The 22,958-nt window shown below is 42.4% G+C and overlaps 1 protein-coding gene across 1 annotated transcript in view; it reads right to left on the bottom strand.

The window, feature by feature from the left end:
* The window catches only part of myo15ab (myosin XVAb), a 49,019-nt gene that overhangs the window by 579 nt on the left and 25,482 nt on the right, over nucleotides 1-22,958 (bottom strand). The window contains 32 exon segments of the mRNA XM_069666342.1: nucleotides 77-217; nucleotides 365-498; nucleotides 1,934-2,067; nucleotides 3,520-3,653; nucleotides 3,735-3,895; nucleotides 4,539-4,635; nucleotides 4,728-4,805; nucleotides 6,363-6,457; nucleotides 6,544-6,674; nucleotides 6,797-6,879; nucleotides 6,983-7,056; nucleotides 7,205-7,277; nucleotides 8,121-8,190; nucleotides 8,540-8,658; nucleotides 8,761-8,966; nucleotides 10,873-10,947; nucleotides 11,033-11,144; nucleotides 11,362-11,503; nucleotides 13,062-13,180; nucleotides 13,289-13,404; nucleotides 13,517-13,592; nucleotides 13,767-13,826; nucleotides 13,909-14,024; nucleotides 16,237-16,348; nucleotides 16,475-16,568; nucleotides 16,888-16,948; nucleotides 17,103-17,198; nucleotides 17,332-17,403; nucleotides 18,434-18,758; nucleotides 18,845-18,909; nucleotides 19,016-19,084; nucleotides 19,669-19,777. Coding sequence (XP_069522443.1) covers nucleotides 77-217; nucleotides 365-498; nucleotides 1,934-2,067; nucleotides 3,520-3,653; nucleotides 3,735-3,895; nucleotides 4,539-4,635; nucleotides 4,728-4,805; nucleotides 6,363-6,457; nucleotides 6,544-6,674; nucleotides 6,797-6,879; nucleotides 6,983-7,056; nucleotides 7,205-7,277; nucleotides 8,121-8,190; nucleotides 8,540-8,658; nucleotides 8,761-8,966; nucleotides 10,873-10,947; nucleotides 11,033-11,144; nucleotides 11,362-11,503; nucleotides 13,062-13,180; nucleotides 13,289-13,404; nucleotides 13,517-13,592; nucleotides 13,767-13,826; nucleotides 13,909-14,024; nucleotides 16,237-16,348; nucleotides 16,475-16,568; nucleotides 16,888-16,948; nucleotides 17,103-17,198; nucleotides 17,332-17,403; nucleotides 18,434-18,758; nucleotides 18,845-18,909; nucleotides 19,016-19,084; nucleotides 19,669-19,777 — 3,549 coding nt within the window.

Here is a 22,958-nt window from a genome sequence, read left to right as displayed (position 1 = left end):
TCGCAGACGTAAGCAAGGAGACTAAAACATAACAACTCTGCATCTGATCAATGTTGACTGTCTTTTTGCTTCATACCTGCTCCAGCTGCAGCTGAATGACCCGCTGTGTGTTCATGTCCCCCAGCGTGAGGTCTACATATGGGTAACTCGTTCCAGCAGTGGGCCTCTGGGTGCGGCTTGACTGCACCTCCACCAGGGGGGCCACTGCCATCGGCTCCTGCACCACAGAGACCAAAGAGTACAACACACACAAACTGTTTAGTGAAACTATGTGACTCTGCATCTGGCTTCATGTTTCAGTCACGATGGGATGAGTCATATCAGTGCTTAACCATCGTGACAGTGTGTTTGTGTGGTTCCTTACGTGTGTATTTTTGTGCAGGAAGTGGAGACCGTGTTGATTGACAGCAACAATACAGGGGGCGTAGAAAGTAGTGGAGCTGCTGCTGTGGATGTAGAAGAACGAGGAGCCGAACATGGGGAAAGCACTGATGAGCCCTGCACACACAGAAACACAGAGATTAACCAGAGAGAGCAGAGAGTGTCACTTTTTTATTCTGTTTGAATTAGACAAGAAAGTCTTTATTTATGAGGAACCACCGATGAGTTTATTCATCACATGGAGTCATGAGGAGACTGTAAAAAAAGGTTGTCTAATGTCTTCTGTAGTTGACGATGATCTTTGTTATGTATTAACAAAATGATGCTGGTGTTTATTTCAGGTAGATGCTAGGTTTAGAGAATTGATACACAAAAGGTCTGTAATGAAACTGGGACCATGGCATTAAAAGTTACAATTAATAGAAGAGTGCTTCTTAAACCTGCAAATGTAAGTGGAAGGAAGTAAGGGGGGGGGCACACAGTAGATATTGATTGGATTTTCAGCAGCCAATATTGTCGGAGATGAGAACATTCAATCGTAAACAAAGTGACATCCCATAACTGCTAACAAGCTCGTAGGTCCTGTGCATTATTGGGAGGGGAAAGAGTTTTATTGGAAGCATAATAGTGTCTGCCTCTGAGCTTCTTTTGTTTTTCAGAAATAAAAAAACTCTAAAATATTATTAACAAAACCTTTTTGTCATTGTATAGCATAGCAGCAAAAATACCTATCTTATCTATATCTATTCTGGTTTCATCTGAACTTTATAAGACTCGTATGACTTGTTTTACTCAAAATATAGTAGGATGTTGTGTTTTTACTAGCTGACCCATACTTGAGTCTAAAAGTCAAGAAATCTTTAAAAGTTTTTCAGAAGTTTTATCCTTATTTTTTATATGCTTCACAGCACTATAGTGGAGAAAAAACAAATAACTGGAGCACCTCTTTATGGCATAAATACTTTCTGTTATGATAATGATAATAATAAAGGAACATTTTAGCTACATCTTCTTGCTACTTAATCTACAGTTACTCAAGTGATTTTCCTTTAAATTGACCACATCTCAATTTATCCATCCATCCATTATCTTTACCGCTTATCTTGTTCGGGGTCACCAGGGGGCTGGAGCCAATCCCAGCTGTCATTGCGCGAAAGGCGGAGTACACCCTGGACTGATCGCCAGTCAATCACAGGGCTGACACATAGAGACAGACAACCTTTCACGCTCACACTCACACCTACGGGCAATTTAAAGTCACCAATGAATCTAACGAGAATGTCTTTGGACTGTGGGAGGAAGCCGGAGTACCTGGAGGGAACCCACACATGCATGGGGAGAACATGCAAACTCCCCTACGTCCGAGCTGGGAGTCGAACTCGGAACCTTCTGCAACAGCCCTAACCACTGCACCACTGTGCAGCAATCCCAATTTATACATAGTTGTAATAAAAAAATAATCAGTTGTTGAACATGCAGAGTAAATTAGTGAACATTTCTCAGTTGAGCCGAAATCACCATCACCTCCTCTTTACGTGAATTGGGATCTTACCAAGAAACTGAGCTCTGGCCTGGTGCGGGTTCAGGGTCTGCACTTGCTGCATGTGCTGCGTCGCCATGTTAACCCACTGCTGGGGTGGCTGCTTTTTGAACAGAGGCGCAGCGATGTACTCAGATAACTCGTGTCTGGAGGAGAGGAGAAGATAAACAGGAGTCTGCTTCACTCAGTGATTTCTCTACATTTCTCAGAATGATTTTACTCAGTGAGCCGTTCTGCTCTGCTGTCGGCTGCGTGTGTGGGTGGAAAGAAGAAGCACTGATATCTACAGTAACAGCTCGAAAGGAGGTGAGTTTATACAACTGAGAAAAAGTATGTGTCACACACTTTAAACACAAAAAGGAGTGACTGCACTGTGCTCTGATCCCTTCAACAAAGAGTTTCTTTCTGTATCGCTCTCAAACATCGGTGTTAAAGGAGAATGGATAAAAACATCCATGGCAGCGTTAGTGCTTTAACTATTTAGATGCTGTCATGGTGTGTGTGCGTTTGGTAACACAACAACACAGCCCCATAAAGCTAATGTGCATCTCCAGTCACTGTGCTGAAACGGAGAAACTGTTCAAGATGGATTTTCTTACAGTATTTAACCTTAACGGAAAAGGGACTTTTGTTGATAAGTTGGTACAAAATTAGCCCTCATATTTTGGTCTTCATGTAAAATCTAGTAGGAATTATGTAAAAAAAAAGGTAAAAATGACCCTGAGATAAAAAAAAGAAAAAAAAAGAATCTAGATTGGCTACATGACTGTGTTGTGTAAATGTAAGTCTTTGAGTAAAAGTGATAATCTTGAAGATTTTCATTTAAATAAATGTCTGTTAAGTCTCTATCTTTCGCTGAATGAGGTAACACAATGGTGATTGAGCCTATGGCCCACTGATGAAAGCCTTTGCATTTGCAGTATTACAGACTGGGTGTCTGTGGCGACTTTTGCAGAAAAAATCACAAGCGGCGCCCAGTTAGTGACGCGTTTTCCATCAGCCAGCAGTGATTGGTCTGCCAGAGAGGGTAGGCGGAGCTAAGCGGCTGCTTTTCCAGTCTCTGCAAGTGTTGCGAGTAAACAGTAATCTACTATGGCTGAACAAACAAAGAAAAGATCGATGACTAAAGATACAACTTAAAAAATAAGTGAAAATCCAAAGAAAAAGAAACTAATTGTTACAACCGAGCCAAGCATGGACGTCACACATTTTCTTGCAAATTTATGACATAATCTCAGAGAATGTTTTCTCCTGTGAAATCTCCCATTTTCGTCTAAGAGAATATCCAATTATTTTCCTCTTAAATGTTTGACTTTAAGCACCTAAATTCTATCTGCAGTTGTTTTTCTAAATTGTTTCACTGAAAATGACCTCCCTCTCTGAGCTCTGTAAGTGAAATTTCTTTCCCCATCTGTGTAAACACATACTCTCTGTGCTTCCCTGTTTCGTCTCTATTTCTTTAACTTTTCTTGTTTTTGTATTTCAGTTCTTCTCTTTTTCTGATTAAAGTTTTCTCTCCTTCACCTTCATGTGTTAAAGTACATTAAATCGGGAGAAGGAACACCTCAACGATATTTAACTAGTCACTGTTGTCTCACATGCTGGGGATGAAGATGATGTCTTTGGCTCTGTGCTGCAGAGCTGCCAGTTTGGAGATCTGATGGAATTGCTGATCGCTCACTTTTCCATGTGGAAGGACATTCAGCAGGCCTTTACGGTAGTCTGGCAGGATCTAAATATACACACAACGCAACCGTTACATACACATGTAGGTCACACGTATTGTATGTATGTGACGCACCACCTGTCGTACCTGGTTATAGTGCATGGCCACACAGAGCTCGTTCTCGAACTTGAGCGGTTGAGTCCAGATGACTCGTCTGAACCAGCAGCTGTAGTTTGTGTCGACTAACTCGGCCTCTGTGGCGACATCCAGGATGTACTCGTGTTTGTTCAGAGGGCGCACACTCTGACCTGCACACACCAAAACACACGTTATGTTATTTATGACACTTACACGTGCATATTTCCTAATGTATTCACTTAAACTAACCGAATACCACATAGTATCAGACCTTTATTAGCCAAAACACTAATTAAAATCCAAAACAAACTGCTGACACACACGCCCTCTAACACCACACTAATACTTGTGTAGCCACATGTTGTGTGACCTGCTGTGCTTCTGAATAGTACACTAACAAGAGCAGCTGCCAGCTGTTATCATGCGGAGATATTTAATGCCAAACAAGGAATGAAAAAAAGAAGCCTGTGCGAGCGCTTCAAGGGACAGCATCAGTGTTGGAGCTTGTAGCACTAAAGACATTTGTGTTATGAACTAATGTATGTATTTATTCACTAATGTTTGACAAGTAAAAACGTGTGTAGTTAATGGCAGAGAGTCTGTGTTGTGATATCGAGCCATCTCTTGTTATTCGGTCATGACAGCCCCGTCAGTGACTTTCTCCTGCAGCTAGAAACCAGAGAGCAGTTTGATATGTGATCTGTGAGCGGATCTGCTTTACCGACAATAAAGAGGAGATTGCCTGCATGCACTAATACAATATTTAATGTGTGTGTGTGTGAAGGAGACAGGATTAGATGACTGTGTGCAAACCTCTGTTAGTGACTAAAAATATGGCGTATTCTTCCATGGCCTCCAGTCTGTGTAAACCCATCTCATAACACAGCTCCTCTATCACCTCCAGGGCAACCTGAGAAGCACAACAACAAACACATTTATTTCACAGCGGTCGAGACAAAGACAACAGTGGAGGTGAGCTGCCAGCGCCGGCCGGACACTTACAGAGCACGTTTTGATTTTGGCGTGGCGTTCAATGCCTCCAGGAAAGAGAAACAGCTGTCGTTTTGAACTGCGCCCCGCCTGAGTAAGCACAAACACACTCTTATTATTATACATGGTACATACACTGAACATGTCAGATTATGGTGGATGTTTTTAGGACCTGAATCTACATGTATAGTGCTGGAAAGTGCAAATATTACAGTACAGCTCTCATGTGTGTGTAGAGATACTTAACTATAAGATTTAACACAAAGGTATAGTATCAGTTTATAAAATATGGAATGATTCATGTGGATTAAACAACATAAAAACACATAAAAGAGTTTAATATAACAATATCTTTTAGTTTTCTTATAGTCAACAAATCCTATGAAAAGAAGAAAACCAACAATGCATTCTTCTCTGATTACATTCAGTCGTCCCTGCTCCATCTGTGGTCCATCTGGGCTCCGTTTTTTGTTTTTGGCAAATGCTGTTTAAAGCTGAGTAAGTAGTACGTTTGTTGTGGGCTAATTTCAGGCTACAGTTCGCATATTGATTGCAATTAATTAACTATATCAGAGAGATACACGGATACATGGCTGTATGTTCTGGTCTTTCTGTGAGATTTGTTGTCCATCCATCCATCCATTATCTATACCACTTATCCTGTTCAGGGTCTTTGGGGGGTTAGAGCCTATCCCAGCTGTCACTGAGCGAGAGGCGGGGTTACACCCTGGACTGATCGCTAGTCAATCACAGGGCTGAAACCCTTTCAGCTCACACCTACGGGCAATTTTAGAGTCCCCAATGAACCTAACAAGCATGTCTTTTGACTGTGGGAGGAGGTACACGGACATGCACAGGGAGAACATGCAAACTCCACACAGAAAGGCCCACTTTGTCCGAATTGGGACCGGAAGTAGGAACCTTCTAGCTGTGAGGGGACAGCGCCTCAGTGTTCTGGTTTCCGTTTGTCCTACGCTTGTAGTCCGAGTAATGTTGACCAATCACGTATCAGCAGGCTGCGGTGTATGCAGGAAAAGCAGTCCATGTGGAGAGCAAAAGCAGGCAGAACGTAAAGCTCTGTAATGACATCCCGGCTCCCATCAGCGTCACCTGACAACGATTTAGCTTCTTAATTAAAATTAATTTAGTTAATTAAAATCAATCACAAGAAAAACGGTTTCTTTTTCTCTAAATGATGCAGGAAAAGGAAGTCTTGACTGGAAGTCGTTTATCACTGCGGATCACATTTTATTGTTATCTTTAAAAAGTGTGCATTACTACTTCTATTTAAAGCCCCTTCAAGCCAGTTCAAGGCAGGTTTATTACGCCTCTGTTACGTTCTGTCTTCTATGTAAAACGCATGGAGGTGTAATGGGCGAAGTCGTTCCGCCTCTGAGCCGGCATTAGAGGTAGTAACAGAGGGGAAACGGCGTCTGTGTACACAGCGGAACCGGCAGAGCGGAACAGCGCCTAAGTGTGTATTTGAAGCCCGCGCTGTTTGTTTACATCTCGCGCACGTTTTGCTTGCGTGGTCCACTGTAGAATGACAAAGGTGGCATTATGGCGGCGCTTCGTTACGGCGCTGAGTGTAAAAAAGGCTTAAGTAAATGAAATGAACACTTCTACCAACACTGCAGGTACACTGACCATCATTGCCTTCAGCTCCATGCTGTTGGGTGGAACAATGCGGCCACCATACTGGAACGTCTTCTTCAGGTTCTGCTCACATGCTTTAGCGATGCCTAACACGTTCAAAGAAAACATTACATGCTGGAGGCTTTGATTATGTGGACAGAAGATTACACGTTTTTATGGTGTATGTTTTTACCCTGATACTGAGCCCCGGCGCTGCGAGCAGCCTGCTGCAGGTACTTCAGCAGGAAGGGCTTGAGGACCTCAGAGCAGCGATGGAAAGCAGTCAGGATGTACAGCAGCCTCCAGCCTCGTTGGCAACTATCGCTGTTCAACACAGGAGTGCACACACACACACTCAGGATTACAGGCTCAGGGAAGAAAGAGGAGCACAGTGTGTGGGTCGGTTTGTGGTGTGTGCGTTGTCGATGTGTAAGAGAGAGACGTACGGTTTGGAGCTGGTGTTAGTAGTAAGCTGTTTGAGGAGCTGGCAGTAAGCCTCATCCCGCATCAAGGTGAACTCTCCTATGAGCTGAGGGCAGGACACACACACAAACACACACACAGAGAAAAATCATACACATAGTGGCAATCTGCCAAAAGGAAAATAGTGGTCTGTAAAAAGCAGTATTTACCTTCAGGAAAGTGCTGACAACTTCCTGTTCTGTCGACCCCCTCAACGGAGAGTCACCCATGAAACGCATCACGGCTACACAAGATGCACAATCAGGACACAAGCACGCACACACAGGTCAGCATAATTAAAGTCCAGAATATCAGATTTATGCAGCACTTGAGTATTTAAAACCTGATGCGATGATGTCTCGTGTAATTAGAGGAGAGACGAGAGAACTCACACAGGAAGAGATCAGCCGCCACTCTGTTCATGGCCACGTCTGTAAACTCTATCAGAGACTCAGTCAGAGGAGTCTGAGGAGGAAATCACACAAGTGTATTAGAAACTACTCTGTAGACCATTTAAAACAAATACAGTTATGAGAAGAGGCTTTAATGAGGGGGTATAATGCTGTATCACATTTTCAGACATATATATATCATGTTACCCTCCCTTCTTCTTCTTCTCAGCTCAGCCTGCAGGCTGCTGTGACCACCAGGTTTCACACATTGTGTTCGAAATGCCATACTATACAAGCAGTACGTACTGATTTGGCCACAATGTAATATGCAGTATGCAAATAAAAGCTAAATGTGCAGTATGCCAAAAATGCCCAGATGTCGTACTGATTCAAAGAAAATCTCCTGTATGCATCAGACCAGTCTTCCTCGCCTACTATATCCCACAATGCAAAGCGCTGGAACGTCACAGCGGCAGTTGAAATGACGGACAGCAGCAGCATTCCAGCAGAAGGGGGCGCTATAGCTAAAGAAGGGGCGGTTATTGTTTACTTCCGCCTGGCGTAGCACACTGCAAAATGAATTTGAAAAGCTCCTCCATACTACATACTGCCGCCGAATGTAGTATGTAGTATATAGTACGGCATTTCGAACACAGCCACAGTTTTTTCTACAGCCTCAGCAGGCTTCAGAGAGCTGGCCAATCAGAAGAAAGTGGGCTTGTAGGGGCGGGGTTTCTTAAAGGGACAGAGTGGTTTCAGGCAGAGGCTGTATGAGGGCCTGCACAGAGCACTAGCGTGAGAAATAATATTAAACTGTAAATGATGCTAAGCTACTCCACGGGTATCACAGAGTGAAATATGAAGCCTGAAATTAGCATAATACCCCCCCTTTAAATTACAGCATGAGAAAAGGCACCTTGGAGAACTTGATCATCTCAGTGGGCTCTCTGGAGTCTCTGTTCTTGCTTTTGCTCTTCAGGGAATCTCTGTAAACAAAATCATTCACGAAGTTCAGTTCAGCAGTTCAACAACTTCCTGCCTCACTCTCTGAAGTATCACCTGGTGTTGACCTGAAAAAGGGCGACCAAATGAAACACACCACTACCTTTTCAAACTTGGATATGTGACATTTTCTACCTTTAAATCCAAGCAGTGAAACAAGAAGTTCAGCTTGTCACTCAACAGCAGTAGACACCGTGTGTACTTAGGTAGAACAATCATACAATCATATAATGGTATTAAGCTCTACTTAGTTATTTTCCACAGTGGATTTGAGATGTTTGTCTGTGTGTTTGTGAGGATTCCCTGTGTGTGCACGTTTTCTTTCTTCCTCACCCGTTCTTGTTGGTCGGCTGTCTGAAGTACTTCTTGGCAAACTCCAACATGTCATATTTGCTGTCCTGCAGCGCCCTCTCATCCAGATCTCCATCAGCAAAGCCATCCAGGGAAACCCTCTGACAAGTGAAGATTGACAGTGAAAAACAACCTGACACTCACGGCAGTTTGACTGACACGCGAGAAAAAACATACCGCGTGAGAGTTTGTGTTTAGGGTACCTCAATTGTTTGATCTATCTCATGTGCAGCCATGGTGGACGCCACGGCGACAGCAACGGCTGATGAGACGGCAAACTGTCCCGCTCCTCCTCGAGGCTCGGCCTTGCGGTCGAGTGGCAGCGACAGGAAGTCGGGAGCGGCGATGGGATGGACGCATTCAGCAGGGAAAGCACCGGAGCGGCTGAACACGGCACCAAACTTCCAACCTGACACACACACACACACACACACACACACACACACACACATACAAGAGCAGGGGGATTAAAACACCCATTCACACAAATGCACACACACACCTGAGTCCTGATCTGTCTCCTCTAACAGAGGGTCAGCTTTTCATTTAAAGAACTCTGATTCTTATCTGCAGGCTTTCTGTCTCTATTACAAGACTTCACTCTCCCTGCGGCTACGATGATAACCGTACACATTATACAGCATTAAGTCCAATAATAGATACTTTACACAGACATTTCTGTCACTTGCATGTCATGGGCATGGTTATCTTACATAAATTCCCCGCAGGGTTACCCTAACCTTAGCTATGAACACTTCACGCCTAAACACCCAGCAACCTTTGATGCATGTTGTTAGCCCTTGTCTCTCCCTGTTTCCTGACTGTCTCTTCACTTCATATCCAAAAAGAGGCACAAAAAATGGTTTGTAGTAATGAACACCAAACTCTGCAGTTCCCCTTTAATCGACAAAGCTTTCGGCATCTTTAGCTCAACTAAACTCATTGAACGCTACCTGTTCAGTAACAAACAGCAGACAGATAAAGTTAGCGCCTAGCTCGTGAACAGTTAAATATTCAGCATTATTGTATACTTTCCTCAGGTGTTGGTGGAGGCCAAAACAGAGCTAAAAGGACAGTGATTATTTAGATTCATCACATGGCCTAAACACGACTCAAAATGAATGTCTGCTAGCACGTTAGCAATATCAACTGTATAAGTTGATGATCCTAATTTAGAGTAAGGAGCTCAGACATCCGGAGGGAGCTCGGAGTAGAGCCGCTTCTCCATCACATCAAAAGGATCCAGTTAAGTTGGTGCGGGCATCTGATTAGGACGCCTCCCTGCGGAGGTTTTCCAGGCATGTCCAACAGACCCAGAGCAGCTGGAGGGATTATATATCCCATTCAGCCTGGGAATGTCTTGGGATCCCCCAGGAGGAGAAGGAAAATGTTGCTAGGAAGAGGGACGTTTGGGCTAACTTGCTTAGCGTGCTGCCACCGCGACCCGGCCCCGGATAAGCGGAAGAAAATGGATGGATGGATGATGATGATGTCAATAATGTATCTACGACATCTTGTGCTGCACTTAAGTAAGAACTGCTTCTAATCCCCAAGTAGCTGATGAGTCCTAACAATGTGATGCAGCTCCTCACACACATTTAAGCTGTCTTCCTCACACATCCGTAAAGATATGTAATGCAGCTCTGATCTTATTTTCTCATTTGATCATATTAGAGTCAATACCTTTTGAAATGTAACCTTAACGTTAAATTAAAGACACATACAGATATTAGTGGATTCATTGTGGAGCGTTGACCACTCATTGTGGAGTACCTGACCATAGTGAGGTACGTGAGGTTCATATAAGGACAGTATTAAAGTGCAAATGCAGAAGTTCAAGGACAAAATAAACATATCACAGTAAATGACACAAATGTGTGTGACAGCACACACTGATTCTGTCCTATTAAGTGTCTGTTGATGGATCGTTGGAACTACGTGACTTCTTGTCGTCTGTGATCTCATTCCATATTTTTTGTCCTAAAGAAATGACAAGAATCAATATTTTTCAAATTGCTTTCCCATCTTCAATCTGAAAAATAATTTTCTGATACAATTTTTTATCTAAAAACTGCTGTAGGCGCCGTCAACATCACTGCACCTTTTTCTCCTTAGCTAAAAATACCACCATCACACCTCCAGGCTGCACAGACACGGTCCAGGTGAATGAATCTCTCAAAGCTGTCGGTTTGAATTATCACCTTGTTTATTATGGGCCACGACCATAAGGCAAACGTCAGGTCAACCCAATCAAAAAGGTGAAGTTTATAGATCTGGTTTTGTTGTAGAATAACATAAAAGGAATTAACACTCACCAAAGTCTTGAGTGTCTCTTTTCAGCTCCTCCAAAAACACCACCTTCTTCCTCACCACACAGCCGTAGCTGTAACCTGGAGGACAAACACACACGCCTGGATCATTGACTCACTTGAAAGATAACAGGATTTCTCATATATATATATATCAGTTTCTCACCTTTCTCCAGCCCGTCCATAACCTGCAGCCTGATGACGTCTCCTTTGTGAAAATTGAGCATCGACCGGTCGTCTGTCACAAAGTTTCGCTCTGCAATCACATAGTCTGAGTCCTGCAGGGAAGAAGGCAAAACAAACACACAAATAGATACTCTCACATGATAACAAGTCGTTGTATTTGAACTAGGAGGGGAGTTGTAACATTCAGTGTGCAGATGAAGAGAGAAATCAGGCTTTTCATGTGTTTAGGTTAAAGTGATATTTGGCTGAGCTGGTGGCACAAAAAGAAAAGTCACGTGTATCCTCGACATGTTTGTGCTCGTGCTGTACCTTCTTGATCTCATTGATGAAGGTGTCGATGAGATGTTTGACCTGCGGGGCCTTGGCTGAGAACAGGATCAGTTTCTCGTTGGTCAGATTGAACTCCAGCATGTTCTCAGAGGGGATGGTTACAAACAGGATGTCTGCATAGCTGCAAAAAAAACCAGTACAAAATGTTATATGGCAACTTTACAGATATACAGTTTAGTATTATTAAATACAAAAACAAAATAAAGCTACAAAGATGGCAGAAATAAATACTGTTGTAAAAAAGCAATTCTACAATAAATAGTTACAGTATTTAAGAAACAAATTCATACTTTTAAATGTTAAAAGTACGGAAGCCCTAAGTGGACATACATCCATGCATTTTATTCACTCCGTTTTCCGGTGATTTCCGGTCATTTTCTTGACTTATTTATCACGTTACAGCGAGATAACACCGCTGCACTGCTGTAACATCAGATGATCATAACTGGTATCCCCAGAGTTGAACAAAACAAACATAGAACTTAACTTACCTCACTAGTGTGGGCAATGGCAGCATGGCATGTCCTGGTCTGTGATATCACAGTGACCAGCCTGTTGTTCTGTTTTCTAGCTCGCTGGAAAATGATACCGTGTTCACGGGAAAACCAGCTTTGTTATCTCGAGATAACAACGAGATCATCACAGGAAAACAGAGTAAATATAATGTATGGATGTATATCCGTTTTGGGCTTCCGTATAAAAGCACTCAATTCTAATGTAATAAATTCACATGAAGCAAAGTCAGTGATTTCTCTAACTGATGAAAATCCATTACTTTCCTTTTATGCTGTTAATAAATATTTGGTCCATGTTTTGTTCTTGTAGGAATAGTGATGCAGTTCTTTTAAATGTTTTGATCCAACTGAACAAAAACGACTTCTTACCCAAAAAAATGCTTGTTGCAGATGCTACAGCTCCGGAAAAAAACACAAGAGGCCACTGCAGATATATGATTTCTCTGGTTCCTCTCTTTATAGGTGTGTGTTTCTGTAAAATCAACTTTTGTTTTATTGTTTACAACACTTCTCCTACTTCAAAATCAAATATTCTCTTTGAGGTCTTTTATTTGCAGAAAATGACGACTGGTTAAGAAACAAAAAGATGCAAAGAAAAGATGTTTTTCAGACCTCGAGTAATGCAAAGAAAACAAATAAACAGAATACTAATGTTTTAATTTAGGAAGAGTTCAGAGATCCATATCCATATTCAATGCATCTCTGCATGCTCTCCACCAATCTTTAACACTGCTGTTGGGTAACGTTAGGCCACTCTTGGAGCAGCTCAGCTTTATTCGATGGCTTGTAACCGTCCATCTTCCTCTTGATAACATTCAGGAGGTTTTCAATGGGGTTCAGATCTGGATTGGGCTGACCATAACATGAGAGAGATGCTGAGTTAAAGAACATTTGCAGTGGTCTCTAGTTTTTTTTCCGGAGCTGTAGCTGTATTTGTGTGCATGTCAGCAATAGGCTGCCAAAACAAATTCAGTATTGGTCAGGATAGCAGACAAATTAATCTTCACCTGAGTAGCAACAAAAATCAGCAGAGGAAAGTTGACTAAGTTTGTCTGTGACTTACAACTCACCCAAAACAGACTGAGTCAATAAACTATCTGGAACTCCAAACAAGATCAAAGGCATGCTAATATGAGTGTGCAAACAAAGCCAGAACAAACATACGTGTAGGGTCGCAGCACTCTGAAGTAGTCCGGAGCTGCAGCGCTGCTTTTTACCGTCTTCAGCAGCTTAATGCCGCTGTGAGACACCGACAGCACCTGCACACCTGTTCCTACACTTCCCTGCACGCACACACACCGGCACACACAAACATAAACACAAAGAGGTTTAATAAAAATAAACATAACACTGTGAGTAATTATGATCCCCTGGGGATTTACCACCCTCACCGACGCAGGGAACAGACGGGAGAAGTATATTTCCCAGGTTTCTCTCGCTGCCGTGACGATTGTTTTCTTCACGTGCTCCTCCACTGGATCCATATTCTGTTCAACCCCGTGTTTGGCTGTCAATCACACAAACGTACACATGAGCTCATGAATGTCAAAGAGACGTGTTTGGATTAGAGAATTCAGTCTTGGAGAAAAAAATGTCTGCGGCAAGAACAGACAGACTACCGAACAGAGCTTTCATTTTCTGCCTTTCATCCCGGGTGATGCGAACACACGCCTCTGACAGAGTGTCGTTCACGATCTGCAGGAGAGAACAGAGGAGGAGAGAGGAAGTGTTGGGAATAATTTAGTTTGGTCTGTCTAGGATTTCACTGTTGTCAGGTAAAAACTACAGAGAAGAATTGGTGAAAAGGAAAAAAAAGTGAATGAATTGACTGCATGCATTTATGTGTTGTCATGCTGCATCTGAACCGACCTGTTTGAAAATGAGATCCAGCACCAGAGGATTGTTGAAGCTGTCTTTGGGATAAAAAACCTGCAAAAGACAGAAAAACACTCACTATAGAATAGAATACAAACACTCTGACAGTTTCTTGTGTATTTGTCTATGTACAAACCTCCTTCCTGAGGTAGAGTCTCCAGGGAACATTAGTGTAGGTGTAGTGCTCTTCATTGGTGCTCTGATGCAGCTGTGTCAGGACGGTCTCCGTCTCTACAGGGAGCTCTCGAGAAACTACGCAAAAAAGATCACGTTATATGTTACAACGTGATGTTCAAAATGTTTCCTCTTTATTTGATGTGCTTATTTCAACTAAACTGATTTAAAGGAATAGTCCAGATTTTTTGTAACCAGGTTTTATGAGGTACTTCAATCAATAATAGTGAGTGTATTATATACAATAGATGCTTCTGTTTGGAGAAGCCGGCCGCAGTACTGACACAGAAGCTAAGCTATGTGCTGCTGGTCACACAATGTTTTTCAGCCCCCCCTTTTTTCTTCAAGATTATATTTTTTGGCTTTTGCCTAGGAAATATGGGGAGTGGGGAGACATGCACCAAATGCAAACAAACAAACAAACGCAGAGAGGCCTCTGTGGACTATAAAGATTATATCCAGTGGAGTTAGCAACAGCTGTCTGGGGCCAATATCACTCAACAGAACTCGGTGTAACCAAGAAAGAAAGTGATGTCTGATTTCCCCTAACAGGTGATCTGATTCAGTGCGTGGTATGAGCAGGAATACGGACATTGTTTTGGTTGAGAAGAACATAGTTCCAAAGTAAACAAGGGTGTTAGGTGAAGGCAAAAAGTATTATAGTAATTATAGTGCTATAGTAAATAGCATAAAATTGAACTAATATGGATTTTTTTAATTAAGACTTTTGTTGCTATAAATGTGTTTTGCTCTAAACTAGGGATAGCCCGATTATCGGCCGGGCCGATTATCGGTGCCGATATTCAGCATTTTGACGCATATTGGCATCGGCCATTTAAAAAATAAATTAAATTAAATTAAATTAAATTTTTTTTTAATCCGATGGCCGATAAGAGATCAATTTTAAACTGGGTTATTGCTCTGATGCATATGCTTAAAGGCATTTAAGCAAAGTTAAGTGTTGGAGTTTGTATTATTCAAAATTTTGACGCCAATATTTTCACTTTTACTGGAAATTAATATCGGCTTCAAATATCGGTTATCGGCCTCCTTGAGTACTAACAATCGGTATAGGTATCGGCCCTGAAAAAAACATATCGGTCTATCTCTAATCTAAACCCCGTCCACAGTGGTTCATAGCTTAGATTCTGTGTTACTCCAGCAGCCTCTCCAAACAGGGGCTGTGCTGACCACCATCTACCGTAGATAATGCACTGACAATTGATAAATACCTCATACAACCCCGATTTTAAAATTCCGTACTATCCCTTTAAGTGAGCGTGTTAATAATCTGCTGCTGTCATGCTCTAGGACACTTTGACGACCTCCTCCGCTCCGCTGTTATTGTCCTAACATTGTTGTAATCTTGTTCACAGAAATCCAAACACTCTCAGGTCAAGTGCCCACACGACGACAGGACAGATGTGTTTTTCACAATCTGCATATCAGTCGGGTGACATGGCGCCGCGCCACCTGCCTGCTGTGAGAGTCCGTGTGTCCCTGTTTAACTGCCCCGCTGTACATCTGACCTTGTCTGCCACATGCAAATTATCAGCAAATAGGCACGATTTTTTCGCCAGCTGTGATTTCGTGCGGGTAAGTAAATGAGGAGAACTGTCACTCTGGTTAAAGTCAAAGCAGAATTTATGCAGAATACTGTGAGACGTCCCCTGACAAAATGAGGTCTAGTGGGCGTATGTAAGGACATGTGGCACATTTCAGAAGAGGTCAATGCTAAGCGGCACGACAAAACCTCTTTTAGTTTTTGTTCTCTTCTACATTTAGTGCAGAATTGGCTGATTGTGTGCCCTTGAGAGCCAATTGCTGCAGGTTTTTCATCTCTCAGGTGATTCCACGGATCAGTTATTTTCCTGTCCTCGATGGAAAGCTTCTCAGTGAGGGATTGTTTGGTTAAAATAAAAACCTGCAGAGTGTTTGCTCTCTTTAGTAAATGGTTTACAACCCCTGCACTAGCAGGATGATTAGCCTAAGCTGCACTGGATCTGTGAGACTTAACCTTACTCAGAGGTATACAGATTGGATTTTATAATGATTATTTGAAACAACAGCTTAAAGGCTTATGGTACAGATAAGTAGTTAGAATAATGAGAACTTTTGTGATAAGGTACAAGCTAGATTTGTTGACCACTAGGGGCACTGCAGTCCAGGAAACAGAAGATATATCCTACATTGGAAACCTCCACAAGATACCTTTAATTCTGCAAAGTGATGTAGTCTTGTCTGAGTAGTAATAAGTAGATAAGTGTATATTTTGAGTGAGTGTGAGCACCTGGAGGAGGTATGGGGAGAGGGCGATCAGGTGCTCTCGTGCTCTTGGTGGGTTTAAATCCAGCTTCTTTCATTGCAGACGCAGACGGTGAGGAAGCAACAGGACGTTTCGGCTGCACAGACACAAAAACATTCCCCTACATGACTGCCTCCTTTTTGTCTAAAATGCACGTGCACACTGATGCATTCAGAGACTGTTTAATCTGCAGATACGTGTGTGTGTGTGTGTGTTTGTGTACCTGTGGAGCAGGAGGGTTGTCCATCTGGGGTTTGAGGATCTGTAAAGCTTCATCACGAGGAGTTTGCTTCTTCTTAAACTTCCCCTCTGGTCTCCTAAATACATCCACACAGAGTCAAAAACACACAGTGCAGTTTGCAGGAACAACAAATGTAGTGTTCTGTAAAATCTGTGTGTTTGTGTTTAACGTGTGTAAATATAATCATCTGGTGCTGTGTGCTCAGTCGGTATCTGTTGGAGGCTTGTTTTAGTCTGGGTTTTACAGTATGCACAGTTAAGCCTCTGACTGAATATAGCACCAACTGCTGTGGTTGCAAGCAGAGATCCATCAGTTTAAAACCACCATGGCTGCGCTCACTCCTCAGCTTTTATCAGTCTGTGTGTGTGTTTGTGGGTGTGTTTGTGAGGCCTCACCTCTTGCCAGGTGGCAGCACGTCTGGCGGTGGAGGTGGGGAGTTGTACCTTTTGATGATCTCTATTAAATAATAAAAAAAGTGTCAGAATTACACTTTTATATTTTCTTTCATTGCTTTAAATCCAAATATATGCCAATGTGCCTGTTACAAATCAAGAGATATGAAAGTTGATGATCATTTAACAGTTAAATGACACCATCATGTTTCAGATACCTTGGATGTCTGTGCTGGGGACGATGTGATCTGAAGTCTTAGGTGAGTACTTCACCACCTCTCCAGCAGGGGGCGGAGGAGACGTCACTACTGGGGCTGAAACACACACACAAGACACAGACAAAAAAGGAGTTAAAGCTTTCACAAATAGGAGTTTTAACTAAACGGACTTCTCTTTTTTTCTTTGGCTCGCTCACTCTCTCATGTTTCCTGTCTCTCTTTCTCTTACCAAACTTTCTGGCTGGTTTGTCCTTGTTTATCGGGACGCCGGGAGCTTTCCTCCGAGGGATGCTGTCCTTATCTGACTGAACCTGAAAGAACCACACAGAGAGGATGGAGAGTTTGCACTCAAGGCTTTGCAGATATTTTGTCTCTTGGTATTTGGTTTGAACTAGGACAAAGTCACGCTAATATCAGATATTGTACTGAAGTGTTGCAACAGATTCTAGAAATATGCAAGGAATAATCTGCAATTTGGCATGATTACTTTTTATTTTGTGATCATCCTTGATTCACAGATGTGTTGTGTTTTCATGTTTAAATCCATGTATGTGTTGAAAAACTGGATATATAAAAATCCTTACTCTTAAAATGTGCACCTGTCACCCTCCCAAAAAAAACACTATCTAGGCTGAAGAAATATTGAATGATAAATGCACGCATACATCACCACACCTTCATTACTGCAGACTCAGAATACCCTCTTAACCAAAGCTAAGGCATTACAATAAAAGACATGATGCAGCAGCTGCAAGAGGCACATCTGCATCGCTTATCACTCCTGATTTATTCTGTTTGGAGACGGGGATGAGGGATTTTTTCCTCCTTTTTACTGTCTGATTCTGCCGTTTAACTGCATATTTAACTTAAATCTAATTATTGATGTCTGGATGTCACTGTTGTCCTTTTGTTCTGTTCGGCTATGTCTGTTTTTCTATAGTCCGGTCCGATCTCCTGAGATTAAATTAAGTTTATTTTACATGCTTACCTTTGAGTCATAGAAATGACTGTGTTTTATAGCTTGCACCTTCTGTTGGTGCACTCTTTTAGCTCATCATCCTGACAACACAGTCCTTCTTTATTAATAACCAACACTCACTCTGTCAATTAAAAGGAAACTGCATCTCGTTTGGGGTCATAATATTTCCTGGGGAGGCGCTGTCTGTTGTTGTTGGAGTTATCCTTAATGAATTAAACTGCATCATTATGTAACATGTCATTCTGGACTGTTACCTCACATGTCTCAGAGTTACTGACCTGTGCAGCAGCGCTGGCTTTAGGCTGTGCTGGCTCAGTTTTGTTGGTTTTGGTGGAGCTGGGTTGAGGGTTGCGGTTGGGGCGGGTGGCCTGAGGCTGTGGCTGAGCTGCGGGGTGAGTCTGGGGCGCAGCGGTTTGTTCCTGTCGAGCAGACGGAGGATAGGGGCTGGGCGGGATGTCTGCCTCAGCGTAGGGAGTGGGAGTGAAGTTAGCGTAGGGGCTGGGCGGGATGTTAGCGTACGGACTTGGGGGTATGACAGCGTAGGGGCTGGCGGGTGCGTACGGGCTGGGAGGGTGGTGGAGCAGAGGGCTCATGGGGGGACTCGTGATTGGGGAGGTGGGTGGGCTCGTCACAGGGCTGCTTACGATGGCCATAGCCTGCATGGTCATCTGCTGAGCCTGGGAAAGAAAAAAGATGACTTATCAATTCCAAAATAAGAGCGCTGCATCAAATAAACAGCCGCAGATCCAGACGGAGGGTTTACCATGATGATGGCCTGCTGGTTCACGATCGCCTGCTGCTGCTGGGCCAAAACAGCCTGCTGGGCATCTGGAGGAGAGAGGAGGAGCGACACAGTCAGCAGGATGGCGGGAGGAAAATTATGTTTGATTTTTTTTTTTTTCCCCACATATTTCTCTTCACACTTGACACAAACCAGGTGTTACAGGTGCCACCGCAGCAACAGGAGGCGACATCACGCCTCCCACGGGAAGGACTCTCACAGCTGTGGACACACAAACACGCTCACATCACATCCCTGTCAGGGTTTTAGTGTGTTTGTTTGATTACACTGGTAAATGATTTGTGGAGATATTAAGGTTGTTTCATTGTCTCAGTTGTCTACATAATAAATGGATCAATACTTCACAAAAACACACTGTGTCTACTATAAAAGTTAGTTTTTGTAATGTTTTATGATGCTTTCTGTACGGATTGTGATTGATGGATGCCTTCTGTCTGACCCAAAGCATACACCACACACTGTGCTCTTTTGGCCGTACAATTTTGGGAATTAAAAAAACATTTTATTTAAATCTGTTCCTTAAATGTTTGTGTATAAAACCCTCGCAAAATTCTTAAAAAGGAACTTAAAAGCTGCCCTTGTATGTACTCTACTTTTTGCAAACTGTCCCTCAATACAACGTGTTCATAGAAGCAAAAGTTAATGTTGTGTCAGACTACACACGTTAGTGATGACATAAAACGACCTGAATTACTAAAGAGTAAACACTGGTGGTTATTAAACAGGAATTAGTGAATGAGTGAACAAGGGCATTATTTCATCAGAGCCTGTGTTTTTTGACTGACCCCCAGGTGGAGGTGGGGGACCAGTGGACTGCCCTTGCTGTTGCCATCCCCCTCCAACTCCTCCGGCGCCCTTGATCCTACTGGACAGTCCTGCAGCGGATTCTACTTCCTGTAATGACAGACAGACAGTAAGCTTCTAACTGAACATCAGATTAAACATGAATGCATAAGAAATACCCCAAAAATCTATCTTTTGAATATTAATCATCCTCCATCCGCTCCAGCGCTACTGTGCAGCTCGAGATTTGTTGTCAGTAAGAAAAGAAAAAGAACACCATCAGGCTTAACCCTAAAAAAGAGCTCTAATTCAACCAGATACCGCAGTGATTTCGGCTTATATTAACATAAAGTAGGGCAAGGAAGGCCGTCTGCTAGCCAGCTCGTAAATATTCAAGAAAGAATTTAACTGGAAAGAAAGAAGTAAACGCCCTAAGTGCAGGATGAGTCATCAACATTTTGTATGATTTCCAGGAATTTAAAACTCTAAAATATTATTAAAGATACCTACATAATGACTTTTTCTTATTTATTTTACATAGGTACTGACGTAAAGGTGACAATTAGCTCAGTACTTTTGTGATATAAAACACACACACACATATATATATAATCTAGTTTTCATGGCAACTTGAAGCACATTTTACTTCTAACACTGATGCGACAGACAGACAACCTTTCATGCCCACACCCACACGTAAGGGCAATTTAGAGTCACCAATTAACCTAAGGAGCATGTCTTTGGACTGTGGGAGGAAGCCGGAGAGAACTGGCGCATGCACGGGGAGAACATGCAATCTCCACACAGAGGACCCCTACATCTGAACCGGGATTCGAACCAGCGCTAACCACTGCACCACCCTGCAGAAGTTATTGTATATATTTTTTTGAGATTTTTAGAGAAACATCAGTATCTTATTAAAAGTTAATCATAAGAAAATGTATTACATATCAGTACTGCAACTCTGGTATGGAAAAGTTGACCTAGCCTGACCTCTGAATGGTGTACAGATTGCTCCATTACAGTGTATATAAGATGCATTTAGCTTGGATATTCTGCAGTTATAATAGACTCTATAAGCAACCAAAATGATCCAAATCAAACCACTGTGGCAGCAGAATTTACTCCATCAACATCAACATCAACATCCAATCAACATGTTTAGTGTTTAGTATGCACATAAAAATTGTCATTTAAAATGGTAATCTGAAGATCTCAGTTTCGTTCTCTTTGGCGGCACCTATGGTGATAAATTGCGGGAGCACACTTCCCAGATATCCAGACAGTGTTGCATGTGTGACGTCCACAGTTGGCTCCGGTTGTAACTCTTGATTTTCCTCGCTGACGGTCGCTTTCCTTTTTAGACTGTTTGCTTCATCTGAGCGTCGAGTTTGTTTCTTTTTCTTTGGATTTTCACTTATTGTTGAAGTTGTATCTGTAGTCATCCATCTTTTCTTTGTTTGTTCAGCCATAGCAGATTACTGTTTACTCGCAACACTTGCAGAGACTGGAAAAGCAGCCGCTTAGCTCCGCCTACCCTCTCTGGCAGACCAACCACTGCTGGCTGATGGAAAACGCGTCACTAACTGGGCGCTGCTTGTGATTTTTTCTGCAAAGGTCGTACCAGACACCCAGTCTGTAATACTGCAAATGCAAAGGCTTTTATCAGTGGGCCATAGGCTCAATCACCATTGTGTTACCTCATTCGTTGATAGATAGTGATTTAACAGACATTAATTGAAATGACAACCTTGGAGATTATAACTTTAATTTACAAATCACTGAATATAGTATATTATTATAGTCTATACTGTATAACTTTCAGGGTTATGAGGAGGCAATAAAATAACATGGAAGTAGAGTTTAAAAAAAAATACTCTGAGACCCATCAACGCATCAGTTTGTTGTTGTGTTGTTTTGTTTGCAGAGATGCTTTTTAAACTGATGATTAAAGTTTTAGATTCTAAAAGACAGATATTTCTTGGAGTGTTCCTTGTAGAGTGCTAGAGAGACGCACAGAGGCATTAAAAATATTTACAACACTCGTGTAATCAGAGCACATTCAGACTGTCAGATCAGAGGAAGCTCCCTCTCGTTTGTGCAGCCGTTCCATCAGAAATCATCCACTGACCCATAAATCCACAGGAGTGTGTGTGTTTGTAGGCCATGTCTCATTAAATAGTAAGCCCTTCATTTGCCAGAGTGTCAGTTCCTCGTAAGCAGATCCCTGCGTTGCCTGGGGTGGGAAATCACCGTGGCTATCTAGTGGCTGTGACAGTTACGGTAACTGGGTAACGTAATAGGTTGCTGGGCGGGAGAGGTCTGTCGAACACATCTGATACATGCTAATTCCTGTCAGCCACATCCGATAGCACGGCTAACGTTCACCACATCGCCGTCCCAGCTGAGGACTGATAGATCCAACACGGACAGCATTCACTGCACCATCGCCCCGACTAAATACAGTCGGATTTAACTCAATCAACAACCTCCAGGTATCACGACAACTTGAGCTTCAGAAACGGTGGTGAAGTGTAAGGTTTGTGTTTGACGTAATTCATGGTGAATGAGCCGACAGAGGAGTTTTACTGCGGCCCAAAGTGAGCAGAAAGCAGTCATCTAAGGGGAGGCAAGATAAAACAATACATCTGCCATCTGCTACGTATACAACGAGGAAGTGTTTACTAGTAGTGTGCAAACTAGGCTAACTGCTATTCTTTTTCTCTACAGGTCTGACTGATAAACCTGTGTTTTTTATTAAATTGGGACCTGTACTTGAACTAGATCGAACATAAGAAGGCCCAAAGAGCAAGGGGCGAGCCTGAAAAAGGACAACATATTGTTCATTTAAATTTTGAACTAGAACAAGATCTGTTCGCAAACAATTTTGACATAATCGTTATAGTTTGGGAAATATTTGCAGACATATGTGGTGGCTGCAGTTTTGCACATTATAGGACAGTGATTCTCAAATGTTTTCATGTCAGGGAACACTAAACTTTTTAGACCATTGACCCCCATTTGATTCGCAGAGTCCCAAATTAATAGGATGTTTGCTTTTGCATGTTTTGTTACAGAAACTGTATGAAACCCATGATCAAAATAATTATACATTCTGTAATAGTATTACTTTTAGTTTATAGTAAAAATTAATCTTGGGGGACAGCGTGTAACCCCTCAAAGGACCCCGCGACTTGCTATGAGAACCACTGTCTCAGAAGACTGGACTGCAAATCTAGTAGTGATTGTTATTCAGTGTATGATTGACAAATAGCTCCCTACCTTCCTTTAA

This window comes from Semicossyphus pulcher, unplaced genomic scaffold (genome assembly GCF_022749685.1).
Source record: "Semicossyphus pulcher isolate SPU_LCO1_2020_fin unplaced genomic scaffold, fSemPul1.0.p SCAF_17, whole genome shotgun sequence".
Taxonomy (NCBI): domain Eukaryota; kingdom Metazoa; phylum Chordata; class Actinopteri; order Labriformes; family Labridae; genus Semicossyphus; species Semicossyphus pulcher.
The sequence above is the reverse complement of the archived record's forward strand: the minus strand, read 5'-3'. Positions and strand labels throughout refer to the sequence as shown.